Genomic DNA, 14276 nt, shown 5'->3' on the forward strand with positions numbered 1-14276 from the left:
CCAAAGATGGAAAGAAAGAGATGAGGTTTTGTGTGGACTACAGAGGGCTCAATTCTGTCACCAAGACAGATGCCCATCCAATTCCAAGAGCTGATGAGCTCATTGATAAATTAGGTGCTGCCAAATTTCTAAGTACCTTTGACTTGACAGCAGGGTACTGGCAAATAAAAATGGCACCTGGAGCAAAAGAAAAGACAGCATTCTCCACACCTGATGGGCATTATCAGTTTACTGTTATGCCCTTTGGTTTAAAGAATGCCCCTGCCACCTTCCAAAGGTTGGTGAATCAAGTCCTTGCTGGCTTGGAGTCCTTTAGCACAGCTTATCTTGATGATATTGCTGTCTTTAGCTCCACCTGGCAGGATCACCTGGTCCACCTGAGGAAGGTTTTGAAGGCTCTGCAATCTGCAGGCCTCTCTATCAAGGCATCCAAATGCCAGATAGGGCAGGGAACCGTGGTTTACTTGGGCCACCTTGTAGGTGGAGGCCAAGTTCAGCCACTCCAACCCAAGATCCAGACCATTCTGGACTGGGTAGCTCCAAAAACCCAGACTCAAGTCAGGGCATTCCTTGGCTTGACTGGGTACTACAGGAGGTTTGTGAAGGGATATGGATCCATTGTGACAGCCCTCACTGAGCTCACCTCCAAGAAAATGCCCAAGAAAGTGAACTGGACTGTGGACTGCCAACAGGCCTTTGACACCCTGAAACAAGCAATGTGCTCAGCACCAGTTCTCAAAGCTCCAGATTATTCTAAGCAGTTCATTGTGCAGACTGATGCCTCTGAACATGGGATAGGGGCAGTTCTGTCCCAAACAAATGATGATGGCCTTGACCAGCCTGTTGCTTTCATTAGCAGGAGGTTACTCCCCAGGGAGCAGCGTTGGAGTGCCATTGAGAGGGAGGCCTTTGCTGTGGTTTGGTCCCTGAAGAAGCTGAGACCATACCTCTTTGGGACTCACTTCCTAGTTCAAACTGACCACAGACCTCTCAAATGGCTGATGCAAATGAAAGGTGAAAATCCTAAACTGTTGAGGTGGTCCATCTCCCTACAGGGAATGGACTTTATAGTGGAACACAGACCTGGGACTGCCCATGCCAATGCAGATGGCCTTTCCAGGTTCTTCCACTTAGAAAATGAAGACTCTCTTGGGAAAGGTTAGTCTCATCCTCTTTCGTTTGGGGGGGGGTTGTGTAAGGAAATGCCTCCTTGGCATGGTTGCCCCCTGACTTTTTGCCTTTGCTGATGCTATGTTTACAATTGAAAGTGTGCTGAGGCCTGCTAACCAGGCCCCAGCACCAGTGTTCTTTCCCTAACCTGTACTTTTGTATCCACAATTGGCAGACCCTGGCATCCAGATAAGTCCCTTGTAGCTGGTACTTCTAGTACCAAGGGCCCTGATGCCAAGGAAGGTCTCTAAGGGCTGCAGCATGTCTTATGCCACCCTGGAGACCTCTCACTCAGCACAGACACACTGCTTACCAGCTTGTGTGTGCTAGTGAGGACAAAACGAGTAAGTCGACATGGCACTCCCCTCAGGGTGCCATGCCAGCCTCTCACTGCCTATGCAGTATAGGTAAGACACCCCTCTAGCAGGCCTTACAGCCCTAAGGCAGGGTGCACTATACCATAGGTGAGGGTACCAGTGCATGAGCATGGTACCCCTACAGTGTCTAAACAAAACCTTAGACATTGTAAGTGCAGGGTAGCCATAAGAGTATATGGTCTGGGAGTCTGTCAAACACGAACTCCACAGCACCATAATGGCTACACTGAAAACTGGGAAGTTTGGTATCAAACTTCTCAGCACAATAAATGCACACTGATGCCAGTGTACATTTTATTGTAAAATACACCCCAGAGGGCACCTTAGAGGTGCCCCCTGAAACTTAACCGACTATCTGTGTAGGCTGACTAGTTTTAGCAGCCTGCCACAAACCGAGACATGTTGCTGGCCCCATGGGGAGAGTGCCTTTGTCACTCTGAGGCCAGTAACAAAGCCTGCACTGGGTGGAGATGCTAACACCTCCCCCAGGCAGGAATTGTCACACCTGGCGGTGAGCCTCAAAGGCTCACCTCCTTTGTGCCAAACCAGCAGGACACTCCAGCTAGTGGAGTTGCCCGCCCCCTCCGGCCAGGCCCCACTTTTGGCGGCAAGGCCGGAGAAAATAATGAGAAAAACAAGGAGGAGTCACTGGCCAGTCAGGACAGCCCCTAAGGTGTCCTGAGCTGAAGTGACTCTAACTTTTAGAAATCCTCCATCTTGCAGATGGAGGATTCCCCCAATAGGGTTAGGATTGTGACCCCCTCCCCTTGGGAGGAGGCACAAAGAGGGTGTACCCACCCTCAGGGCTAGTGGCCATTGGCTACTAACCCCCCAGACCTAAACACGCCCTTAAATTTAGTATTTAAGGGCTACCCTGAACCCTAGAAAATTAGATTCCTGCAACAAGAAGAAGGACTGCCCATCTGAAAACCCCTGCAGCGGAAGACCAGAAGACGACAACTGCCTTGGCTCCAGAAACTCACCGGCCTGTCTCCTGCCTTCCAAAGATCCTGCTCCAGCGACGCCTTCCGAAGGGACCAGCGACCTCGACATCCTCTGAGGACTGCCCCTGCTTCGAAAAGACAAGAAACTCCCGAGGACAGCGGACCTGCTCCAAGAAAAGCTGCAACTTTGTTTCCAGCAACTTTAAAGATCCCTGCAAGCTCCCCGCAAGAAGCGTGAGACTTGCAACACTGCACCCGGCGACCCCGACTCGGCTGGTGGAGATCCGACACCTCAGGAGGGACCCCAGGACTACTCTGATACTGTGAGTACCAAAACCTGTCCCCCCTGAGCCCCCACAGCGCCGCCGGCAGAGGGAATCCCGAGGCTTCCCCTGACCGCGACTCTTTCGAACCTAAAGTCCCGACACCTGGGAGAGACCCTGCCCCCGCAGCCCCCAGGACCTGAAGGACCGGACTTTCACTGGAGAAGTGACCCCCAGGAGTCCCTCTCCCTTGCCCAAGTGGAGGTTTCCCCGAGGAACCCCCCCCTTGCCTGCCTGCAGCGCTGAAGAGATCCCGAGATCTCTCATAGACTAACATTGCAAACCCGACGCTTGTTTCTACACTGCACCCGGCCGCCCCCGCGCCGCTGAGGGTGAAATTTCTGTGTGGACTTGTGTCCCCCCCGGTGCCCTACAAAACCCCCCTGGTCTGCCCTCCGAAGACGCGGGTACTTACCTGCAAGCAGACCGGAACCGGGGCACCCCCCTCCTCTCCATTCTAGCCTATGTGTTTTGGGCACCACTTTGGACTCTGCACCTGACCGGCCCTGAGCTGCTGGTGTGGTGACTTTGGGGTTGCTCTGAACCCCCAACGGTGGGCTACCTTGGACCAAGAACTGAGCCCTGTAAGTGTCTTACTTACCTGGTTAATCTAACAAAAACTTACCTCCCCCAGGAACTGTGAAAATTGCACTAAGTGTCCACTTTCAAAACAGCTATTTGTCAATAACTTGAAAAGTATACCTGCAATTTTGATGATTTGAAGTTCCTAAAGTACTTACCTGCAATACCTTTCGAATGAGATATTACATGTAGAATTTGAACCTGTGGTTCTTAAAATAAACTAAGAAAAGATATTTTTCCATATAAAAACCTATTGGCTGGATTTGTCTGAGTGTGTGTACCTCATTTATTGTCTATGTGTATGTACAACAAATGCTTAACACTACTCCTTGGATAAGCCTACTGCTCGACCACACTACCACAAAACAGAGCATTAGTATTATCTATTTTTACCACTATTTTACCTCTAAGGGGAACCCTTGGACTCTGTGCATGCTATTCCTTACTTTGAAATAGCACATACAGAGCCAACTTCCTACACTAAGCTTGATGAAAATCGAAGATAAAAACTGTCGCCTGTTTCTCAAAATCACCTGCGTCCCAGGTCAGTGCAGCTGCCCTCTTACAGCACTGCGGCCACCGTTAAGAAGGGGATGGGGGGATCAGTCAGCTGGGAGGCGGGAGGGTGGGAAAAGTGCTTTGCGGGGGGGCAGAAGAAGAGGGGAGAAAGGAAAAAGCCCAAGGGAAAAACGAGGGATGATTGAAGAAAAAGGCAGAAAATGCAAAAGTGAAAGAGCGTCAGAGAAACAGAGAAGAAAAAGCAAATGATAGAGAAATGCAGAAAATGCAAGAGCGACAGAAGAAAAAACGAAAAGGAAAATACTTACTTGTGATGGTCACTAGACCAGCAGGGATAAAGGTGCAGGGACGAGCCTGCGGGTGGAGGAGGGCTTCGAACTGAGAGTCAGGAGACTCTGTCCCGGGCAGCGGCAGCAGCAGCAGCCAGAGGAGCTGGGGAGGGCAGCAGGCACCGACCATGAGGTCAGTGCAGCTGCAGTTAAGGAAACAGTATCACCAACTTCCAGTACCTTTGGGTACGCATGTCCAGCCGAGGAAATTTGGCCCACCAAAGCCAGTGATTGATGGACCTTGGTGAGAATCAAAGTAGCAAGTGCAAGCTCGGGGTCACACCTAACCTGCTGAGCTTTGTAAGTTTTACAGTTCTGAATAGTGTATATTTATCTGCCATTGAAAGGCTTGCCAAACCTTGGTGTTTATCGTTTTCACAGGTGTGTATGCTGCATGCAGTGTGGTGCAGCCTCTCCGGGTTTCCACGCAGAATGGCAGAACAATTACACTCACTGTGCCCCTTGTGCCAGCTTGGTTACCTGCCCTGTATGCAGACTGAAGTATGTGGAGGATGACCTGCTCATCCAGTGCCAGAACTGTGAAAGGTAAGGGATTCCTTGAGTTTCTCTCGCTTTGTTAATAAAGTTACAGTTTCTGTTGGTGGTGTGCATCTTTTGTTCATGTACGAGCACAATATGTTTATGGAAATGTAAAAGCACGGGCACCTTTGAAGTTTTAAAACCATGGCTTTTGAGGTTGGGTACAGAGTTGTGTGTGCGTTCACACGCAGCTGTGAAGGTGTTACATGCGTGAAAGTATATCTCCCCCAGCACATGTTCAACATCTAGCTCTGGCTAGCACATAGAACTCTTGTGAAGTTAACAAATGTTAAGCAGTCTTAATTCGGCAACTGCTTCTTTGATTGTTGTTTTTTGTCTGGCAGCCAGGTGTTAGCAGTTTTCTGGCAAACATATTTGTCTCACCTAAGACTGCACATGTGCTGTTTCTTCTGAGATCTTGTGTTAACTTAAAGATGGTTTAGTGGCCGCTTACTGGTGGGCTTCATTGTCACCTCATTTTGTTTTTCTTATACAGACCCTTCTTTGTACGTTTTGTCCCTCGCTTGCACACTTCGCTTTACTTGTGTCCTTCAATTGCTCATTTTTCAGTCTCTACATTTTGTTTTCTGTTTAAGCACTCTTAAGAGTATTTTTTTTTCATTTGTCTCGCTCTTGTACTTCTCTAAGCCCTGAAATGCCCACCCTCTCGCCATTGTCTGTATGCTTACTCCAGCTCCTCCTGCCCCCCTTCCATTGTGCTTGCACCCAGCAACCCCTGCCTACCTTCTGTTGTCTGTGTGCTTACCCCCCTCCGTTTTCAATGTCCTTGCCCTCAGCCCATACCACCCACTGTCCATTGTCCATCTGCTCGCCCCAAGCCCCCCCATGTACACCTTCTGTAGCCCTGTGCATTACATCTCCTCTTGCTAGTTTTCTTCAACTCCTCGTGTCATTCTCTTCCCCTTTCTCTTCCTCTGTATTGCTTTTGGGGGAGCACATGGCAACAAATAAAAAAAATAAAAAAAATGCTATGACGCAAGAAACTCATTAGAGCTGGCAGAGTCCTAGCTTCTTTTTAAAAAAATTACTTTTAGCTCCAGGTGTCAGTCTTTATAGGTCGAGTGCGCAAGCCTTTTGACCTGTTAGAATTGTGGGCTTTTAATCACACCCATCACTTTCACTTGTTTGTTGGCTTCCTATAAAAAAAATCCTTTATCTTTCGTAAATGCTTTACGTTTGTCCCTCCTTGGGGAGGTTTTGTTACTGCCTTGCAAACTGGCCTTGTTACATGGATAATTGCACGATTGCCAATTTGTTTGACTGTGAGCTAACTTCTTTTTCCTTTTGTGTCTCTCCTTCGTGCTCATGGCGGCCATGACACTTTGAATCTGCTCGCTTTTGTCAACTAATGTTTTTGTGGCAAGAAAAGTCTAGTTAGGAATTTACAACACCAATAGCTCTAACTGGAGCAAATGCGCAACCGATTGCATTGCAAATGCTTGTTTACCTGTCACTGGTGATTGACCTGCTGGTCTGCGCAAATAAAATTCATTTATGACGGCTGCCCCTGAGGAACTGTTTTCGCTGTTAAACACATGGTATGGAAGGATTGTGAACAAGGGCCTTATCTCCAGTGTGGGTTTGGTGCCCCTCTTTAAACTAACGAGGTACTTACGGCAAGAGTGGGTGGGAGGGAGGTTGAACTTTTTTTGAGGTGAAGATGGGTTCCTTTCTCTCAAGGGACAGTTTGGGATTATTTCTGAAGTAGGGGAATTCTTTCCATCTGGTGAGTTATTTTATTCTTTTTTTTTTAAATTTATTTTTATATTTTTTGGCGAGGGAGGACCTGTAATATCTGTTGTACTTCAAGTGTAGGGGAGGAGCAGAACGAATGCCAATGAAGGCTTCTTGCTTCAAGATGTTCTGTGCAGTGACTGGCATCTTCCTTCCCTTTCAGGTGGCTCCATGCTATGTGTGAGAATCTCTTCACAGAGGAGGAAGTGGAGGAGGCTGCAGATGAGGGATTTGACTGTGCTGCATGCCAGCCATTCGTCATCAAACCTGTGGGTGAGTGCCCTGTGTGGACGTTTAAAATTCTTTTTACCTGTGAATTGTAGGCAGGTGCTAGCTCTGGCATGTAGAGAATGAATTTAGGGTGGTGGGGGCAATTCCACGGTTCCTTAAATTATGTACCATGCAGGTGACCAATTTAGCACTGACACACAATTGTGAGCTTCTTGTTTATCAAAAACATTTCTGCTCATTTTTTATTCAGCACTGTGCCTCTCCCACTACGTCATTCACCTAGTTGTGGGATCAGAGATATCAGTAAGCTACATACCAGTAAACTAACATTTTTGTAAATAATTCTCTACTTTAAACATGCCTTAAGGGAATTGCTATTAAATGCCACTTGGATACTGATCTAAAAGAAAGGTCCACTTTAATTCTATTCAGTTTTAAAACCGAAAACTATTTTGCATAGTGGCTTCATATTTCATGAACGAGTTTTGATGCTGCTCTTACGGAATAACCAGAATGCATAGCAGTTCCAGGCAGTTGATTCAGCTTTTAGAAGCAAATATCTCTTACCACTAAAACGGCATAGGTTTGTTACGTTTTATTCAGCTTACATAGTTAGTCAGTTTTTGACTTCACCTAATATTTAAATGTTACAGTTATATGATGCGCTCCTTTTTTTTTTTTTTTTTTTTTTTTTAAGAAGCTTTCAAATGGCTTTTCTCTCTGAATTTGTCTTTGAATTCCTAACCAGTGGAATATTTTTGTGCATGTGGTGGATCCGTGAAAGGTTAGAAAATTTGTTTTCACTCAGAACATATTTGAGTAGAGATCAGATGCCTATTAAAGGCAGCTTTGCAGTTTTTCTTAAAGTTTTTATTTAGGCCGCCAATTTACATTTAACTGAAAACCACACACAAACTCAGTTTAAAGTAAGAAAAGTGCAGAAAATAGTGCCACTATATTTTGGCTGCTCTTTGGGTGACGATGGACACTTCTAATTTGAGGTACAGAAGCTGCAGTGAACAGATAGAGTTGCAATCTCCAAATCAAATAACTCTAATTCTCCTCCCCAAACAGAGGAACACATGTTTTCCCTTTTTAGTCCTTCCGGTTGAGGTGTTTCTCTGCTCTTTAAAACTCTGACAACTAGTAATCAGTTGTCTGGTGAAAATACCATTTCAAATTGCAAGAATGACAGTGACTTGGGGTAAAAACATTAACAAATCATTATTTGGTTACATTGCTTTATCAACATAAGTGTGCATGATTTCAGTACCTCACCCCTTGCTGTGACAAGATCTAATACTGTGCTGTGTCCCAGACGGTCCTGTGCATCATGGCTGCTCCCATTGATGTCGATGTTGAGGCACATAGTGATTCTCTTGATGCAAAGATTGGTATTCCTGAAGTTAACATTCACACAATTGTGTGAAGTGTTTGAGCTAGTCAACATCTAAGAGGTCCGAAGAGCCCTTTGCAGTCGAGCTCTTTCCATTGTGGCTGAGGGAATGATCTCACACCTCTTCAGCAGCCATCTGCCGAGCCACTGGATACTAATCTGAAGATTTGCCTAAGGTTTCGCAGCCTGATTCCCTACTACATGCCCCTCTATGGCGCCAAGTTGGCAAAGGGTCTAAACCTGGGCAAGGTAATGAGGGAGGTGGAAGACACTCCGTGTGACATCCAGAGGAGAAACTGACTAGTAGGTCACAGTAGAACCAATCCCGTTTTTCTGCATGGAAAGGACTGAAGACTCAGTGCACCCTAGAAAGGACGATCAACCTAAAAAGGTACATAGTTGTGACCTTGCCTAAAGGTGAGGATCCACACCCGAGGAGTTAAACAACTACTCCTCCTTGCCAGATTCCACTGACTTATATTTAGGCTTTAGAGACTAATTTTTCGCAGACTCTGGGTACACTTATCTAATATATTATATGTCTAGTATATGATTATATTTTCACCAAGTCACCGTCCGAGTGTTGGGGAAATGCATTGTCTATTCCTTCCACTTTTATGACTTAGAGTATCTCCTAGATGTTGCTGCCGCAGGTGAGGATGATGGCCCCATTGTTCCTGGCCCTCTTTTTTTTTTTCCAGGGGTGTAGCTTAGTCAGTAATGCGAAGTGTGGCGTAAGGTGTTGATTTTTTCAACAAACAACAAGAAATACCTGACTAATAAGGATAGGGTGGACTGATGCCATTGGACAGTGGTAATAAACAGGTTTAGGGATGTTTGCTTGCAGTTATTTGGAAAAGTAGCACAGGCCAGTGTAGGATGTCTGCGGGATAGTCTGGATTATGATGTCCACTTTATTTCAGTTTCTTCTCAGAGCAATGTAGGGTCGGCAAGTCCAGGATTGCAGACTAGCAGTAGGCCCTTACCTAACATCAGCAGACCAGTCTTACGATGGGCAACAAGTGCAGGCCTTTCAGTAATCCAGATTGCATGTGCATTAAGTATGAACACTTTTATGATGCATTAACAGGCACTGTGAGAAATGTACATTGCCATCACCTATCTCCAGAGCTAACTTATGTCCCAGCATGAACAGCCACACACAAACGGAACTCGCTCGCAAACCTAGAGGTGACAATCATATGTTTCATGTAAATCTACAGAAAAACCTGTGGAAAAAAACAAATACTCGTAGGGAATGAGAATGCAAGATGAAATTAAAATATGTAAACAGTGACTGCATCGCTGTTCAGGATTACCTCGAGGTTTTCTACAGTTATTGTTGGGAATCTGGGTATTGTTTTTGCTCGTAAAGAACATGTATTTAGGACCAGATAAGGACCTAGCCTCAAATTTTTTATTACTGCTGCATGAGAGCCCTAACAGGACCACATTCACTTACAGCTTTGCAGGTGACACTGATGTGAAGTATGTCGGGCAGGAGCCTAGTCAAGTTGACCCTGCCTATCACGCACATCTTTGTACGTCAGTCTGCAATCCCAGGCCCAGTCATAGAGATGAAAAAGCTACTGAAATCTTGAGGCAGATGCCTGGCTCAAAATTAGCTAAGCTTTTTTTATGTGGCATCTGCCTACCTCAACTTTCTAATCTTGTGAACCAATAATTGACGACAATGTAGTACGTTTGATGTACAATAAGTGAAGTAAAGGGATAGCCATCTAATTCCTCAATTGCACAGTGTAAAAATCTGGGGTTGATCCTAGTTTCCCTTCATGAGCAAATTTTGTGATCCTAGGCAAATATTGTACGTCTTAGGTTTTACAGACTATAATATTGCTCCATCTAAAATAAGAATCTAGGCCAGATGTGGGGTACACCTGACAACTGACTTGCCTCCCATTTCAGGAGTGGCATTGTTGTCAGGGATGGAGAAGCATGAACATTTGTAAGTTGGTTTTAAAAATATAACTTTTAATAACTGCCTCTCAATGCGGTTATATAATCTGAAGTACTAAGATGACACCTGTCTGCATGTTTAGGACATACACTTTTTTTGGAAAGTTTGTAGGGAACTGGGTTTTGTTGCAGTACCCCTGCACTTTTTGCCTGGTATTTGATGCAACTTTGACTGAAGTGCCCTAGATCCCTGCTAACCAGGTCCCGAGTGCCAATGTTCTTTCCCCCAAAAACTGTCCAGTTTGCAAATCCTTTAGCTCCCTCGAAGTCCCTAGTAAATGGTTCCCCTGGTACCTAGGGCCTAAGGTGCTAAAGAGGGTCCCTAAGAGCTGCAGTACAAATTGGGCCACCCTAGGGGGCCCTCACCAAGCACATGACAGGCTGCCATTGCAGGCTGCATGTCTTGGTGCAGAAAAAAGTGAAAACACAACATGGCACACAGCCTGGCACCAGCCTAACATATATTTACATGTCACCTCGTACATGGGCTTTTATGGTTCAAATCTCATTAGTTCATTTTCATATATAGACAATATTACAGTACTGTGAACTCACACTGTCCACCAGCCATAGTATGCAAGACTTGCCGATCATGGTGTGACACCCAAGGATATCCCCCTAACTAGGATCAGGTGAAGCCTCCTTGTGTCAAAGGATGCGGCGATAGCTTTGGCCTTTGAGTTCTCAGAGTTTAGATGATAGGAGGGCCAGGAAGGTGTGCCAGAGATCGTAATAGGAAGAGCCCGGTGCAGAAAGAACCGGGGTCAGTTTTTCCATCTCCACGATGTGCGAAAGACGAAGTCCACCCTTGTCCGTGGGAACCTGTCCCGTATCACAATGTGTCAAAATGTTCTGCAGTGCCGCTCCCAAGGCCAACCCCGTCTCACTCCCCCCTATGAGAGTTAACTGGGAATGTAAGCACATTGGGTAAGCCTAAGACAGAATAGGCAGGAAAGCGAGAAAGCTGAGTGGTGAAATATGTATTTATATCGTATAGCAGTCTGGTCCAATAGGCCCATAGGAGATTTAACAAGGTGCCTGGGAAGCCGCAGCCGTGCCAGCAGTCTGATGTGAGGGATTGCCCTTATGTAGATGGACTGGTGTTAGATATTAATGTGTCACGATTTTGATGGCAGTTTCAATACTGGCTGTGTTGCGAGGTGTGTGTCTTGCACAGTAGTATATTTCTTCCTGGTTCACTGGGGTCAGTGAACGACCAAGCTCTAGTTCCCAGTGTTTCTGACTGGTCAATTTGCTATGGTGGGTAGATGGACAAAGGAGACCGTAGAGCTCAGTAATGAAGTGTCTATTGGAGGTCTTAGTAACTAGCCACTTCTCAAAAGCAGTGAGGAGGCGATGTGACTTGGGGCAAATTGTGGGATGCATGACCCCTTCCCTTATTTGAAGATAATGCAGTCTCTCGGTTTCGGGCATTGCGTAGTCAGGACCAAGTTTGTTGGCGGTGGAAGGTGGGGGGGGAATTTCCCTCTTCATCAAATAAGTGGCCTAGGGATAGGCATCCAGCTTGTCGCCCGTGTTTGAAGGCTGTTTGATATAGTCCTGGAGTGAAGTCTGCATTACCGACTATTGGAGTCAACGGAGAGGGGAACAAAGTCAAGCCCCTCCACTTGCTTACCCGGTCCCAGATGTCTAGAGAAGCCCTGGTGACGGAGAAAAAAAAAGGCTGCGTGAGCGGTCATCTTTATGTAAGTAAGGAATTTTCCACAAGTGTTGCCCTGCCACTGCCCTATCCATGAAGGGCTAGTGCTTTTCGTATTCCTCCCAAGGCCATTCAAATAGGAACCTAATTTGTGCTGTTTGATGATATTATAGGAGATTCTGTAGTACCTAAGCCACCTTCACTTGGGGGCTGGTAACTCGGCGCTCTCCTCATCTGGGAGTGGCCGTCAGTCCTCACGAAGGAGTCCAGATCACATTGCCAGGGGTGTGGAATTCCCATACAATGATGCCCAGGACATATTGTTTGCGGCCAAGGACAACAAGTTTTCCTGTTTATTCTGCTTTGGGACAAGTAGGCCCAACCCCCTGCAGCACTAGCCCTTTGACTGCAGGTTTACAGGAGCACATTATGGATCAGGGAAGGGCACTGTTTGCAGTCGAGGTGATATTTGTGCCCATATGCTATTGCTGTTAAAGCCTGTATTTACTCCAGTATTGGAACTTTCATAGATTAACATGCTTGAATCATTCCCCGTCGTCGAGATGGGAGCCCTCGGTACAAATTACACAAGTAGTGTTGAAATATATTAAGAAAAGGGCCCTAGGCCTCTACAGTTTAACAGTCTTATCAGAGTCATTTTTAGGAAAAGGACCAAACTTGAGCATCCACCAATCAGACGACACCACTCTCTAGAATCCTCCTGAGAGAAGCTCCAGCACCTCAGATATTCTACTGCACGTTGTGCTATGGAGTCTCCTCAGAGCCCTGCTCTTTATTCACACCTTTTGGATTAGCTTGAACATATTTTCTCTGCTAAAAACTTCTTTGAACTGATTGGGGTTAACACCTTCAACATGTCTGACTAAAAGAAGGGTTTATTCAGAAATTGCAAAACTTGTGGTAAGAAGAGACTACATTCGGAGGTCCCTCATCAGGATTGTATATACTGCCTCTATCCAGACCACTCAATGAAGGACTGTAAGGTTTGTCGTACCTTTTCCTCTAAGACTCTTAAAGATAGAGAAGGCAGATTATTGATTTGGCTGCAAAAACTTAAATACAGAGATAATCCAGTCTCTGACTCTGATAGTGATGACTCTTCAATATCCAAAAAGTCATCAAAAGGGTGAGATCAGACACAAGATCTCCTTCCCAACAATCGAGAAAAGCCCACAAAAAGACTGCCTCAGGGTCTTACAAGGGCCGCAGCCCCTCCACTTCACCTCAAAAATCTTCCAGGAAAGGGGAGAGAGGTCATGCCAGCGGTCCTGAGAGGCATAAAAAGTCATCCTCTGTACCTCCATTTGGGCCTTTCAAAAGGCCTTCATCTGCTTCTACAAAAAAAGGTACAGTCGACGACGGACTCATCGTCGACGAGACCGTCGGTGAGTGTTTTTTCACCACCAACGGCGACTTACACCCTTCCTCTGTCGACAGTTCTGATGACAACATCGTCGACGAGTGCCCCACCGTCGATGAGAGCAGCTTCGATGACCTCATCGTCAACGAAGATTTACACCTCATCATCGTCGACGGCGGTTATGACGGTATCTGCTTAACCATCGTCGGCGGTAGACTCTTCGGTATGGCTGTCATCGATCAAAATCTCCATGCGTTAGTCATCGACTCCACCGTCAATGAAGACTGTCTGCGCCGTCGAGGGAAAAACAGCATAAAACACAAGAAAGACTTACCCCAAGCACACCTCACCTAGTAAGGTGACCTCTCTCATACCAGTTCACTTGTTAGAGGGAGATGAAGACTCTGACGACGAGGGTCCATTTGGGATAGCCCATAGCGCATCTCAATTGAACGTCCAATATCGGGACGAAGACTAATTTGATGAAACCTATGACCCTCAGTTCTATGGAGGAGGCCATCAATATCAAGAAGGGGCATACATTCCAACCTTTTAGCTATCTGACCTCTGAGCAATGCTGGCTGATTACAGCAGGTGTTTTCCTCCTCAAGGGGAGCAACCTCCTCCATCGGCCATCTCTGGGGTTACCACTCCATGTCAGAGACCGGCCTCTTGACCTCTAACAAATGTGGCCACACCAGATATGACTTTACTTCAGGACACTGACATGTCGGAAGGTGATCACGAAGAAGGGGAGCTCATTGACACTCATTCCGAGTGGGATCAATACATTATCCCTGCTCCTCCTTCTCCTTCCCAATCAAAGGTGGAGTCCCCTCCAGACGACATCGGAGGATTTCATAATCTCCTGGAAAGAGCAACTAAGTGTTTCGCATTGCCAATGCCGTCAAAACAGACAGATTGTTTTCTTTTTGATTTTAAAGAGCCGTTTCAGAAATCTGTGCGCTCTATTCCGCTGGTCAGCTGCTTATGGGAAGAAAGGCTAGAAGTGATCCACAATCCTGCTACTGTCACAGAAGTGCTGCCTCGATTGGACAAAAATTACAAGGCACCAGACGATGTCCCAGCATG

At 46.3% G+C, this 14276-nt stretch overlaps 1 protein-coding gene across 4 annotated transcripts in view; it reads left to right on the forward strand.

The window, feature by feature from the left end:
* Positions 1 to 14276, forward strand: part of KMT2D (lysine methyltransferase 2D) — a 1162185-nt gene that overhangs the window by 389803 nt on the left and 758106 nt on the right. For all 4 annotated transcript variants that reach the window (XM_069230486.1, XM_069230488.1, XM_069230487.1 and 1 more), the window contains exons 16-17: positions 4626 to 4790; positions 6703 to 6812. In XM_069230486.1, coding sequence (XP_069086587.1) covers positions 4626 to 4790; positions 6703 to 6812 — 275 coding nt within the window. The remainder of the gene's footprint in view (positions 1 to 4625; positions 4791 to 6702; positions 6813 to 14276) is intronic.

This window comes from Pleurodeles waltl, chromosome 4_2 (genome assembly GCF_031143425.1).
Source record: "Pleurodeles waltl isolate 20211129_DDA chromosome 4_2, aPleWal1.hap1.20221129, whole genome shotgun sequence".
Taxonomy (NCBI): Eukaryota; Metazoa; Chordata; class Amphibia; order Caudata; family Salamandridae; genus Pleurodeles; species Pleurodeles waltl.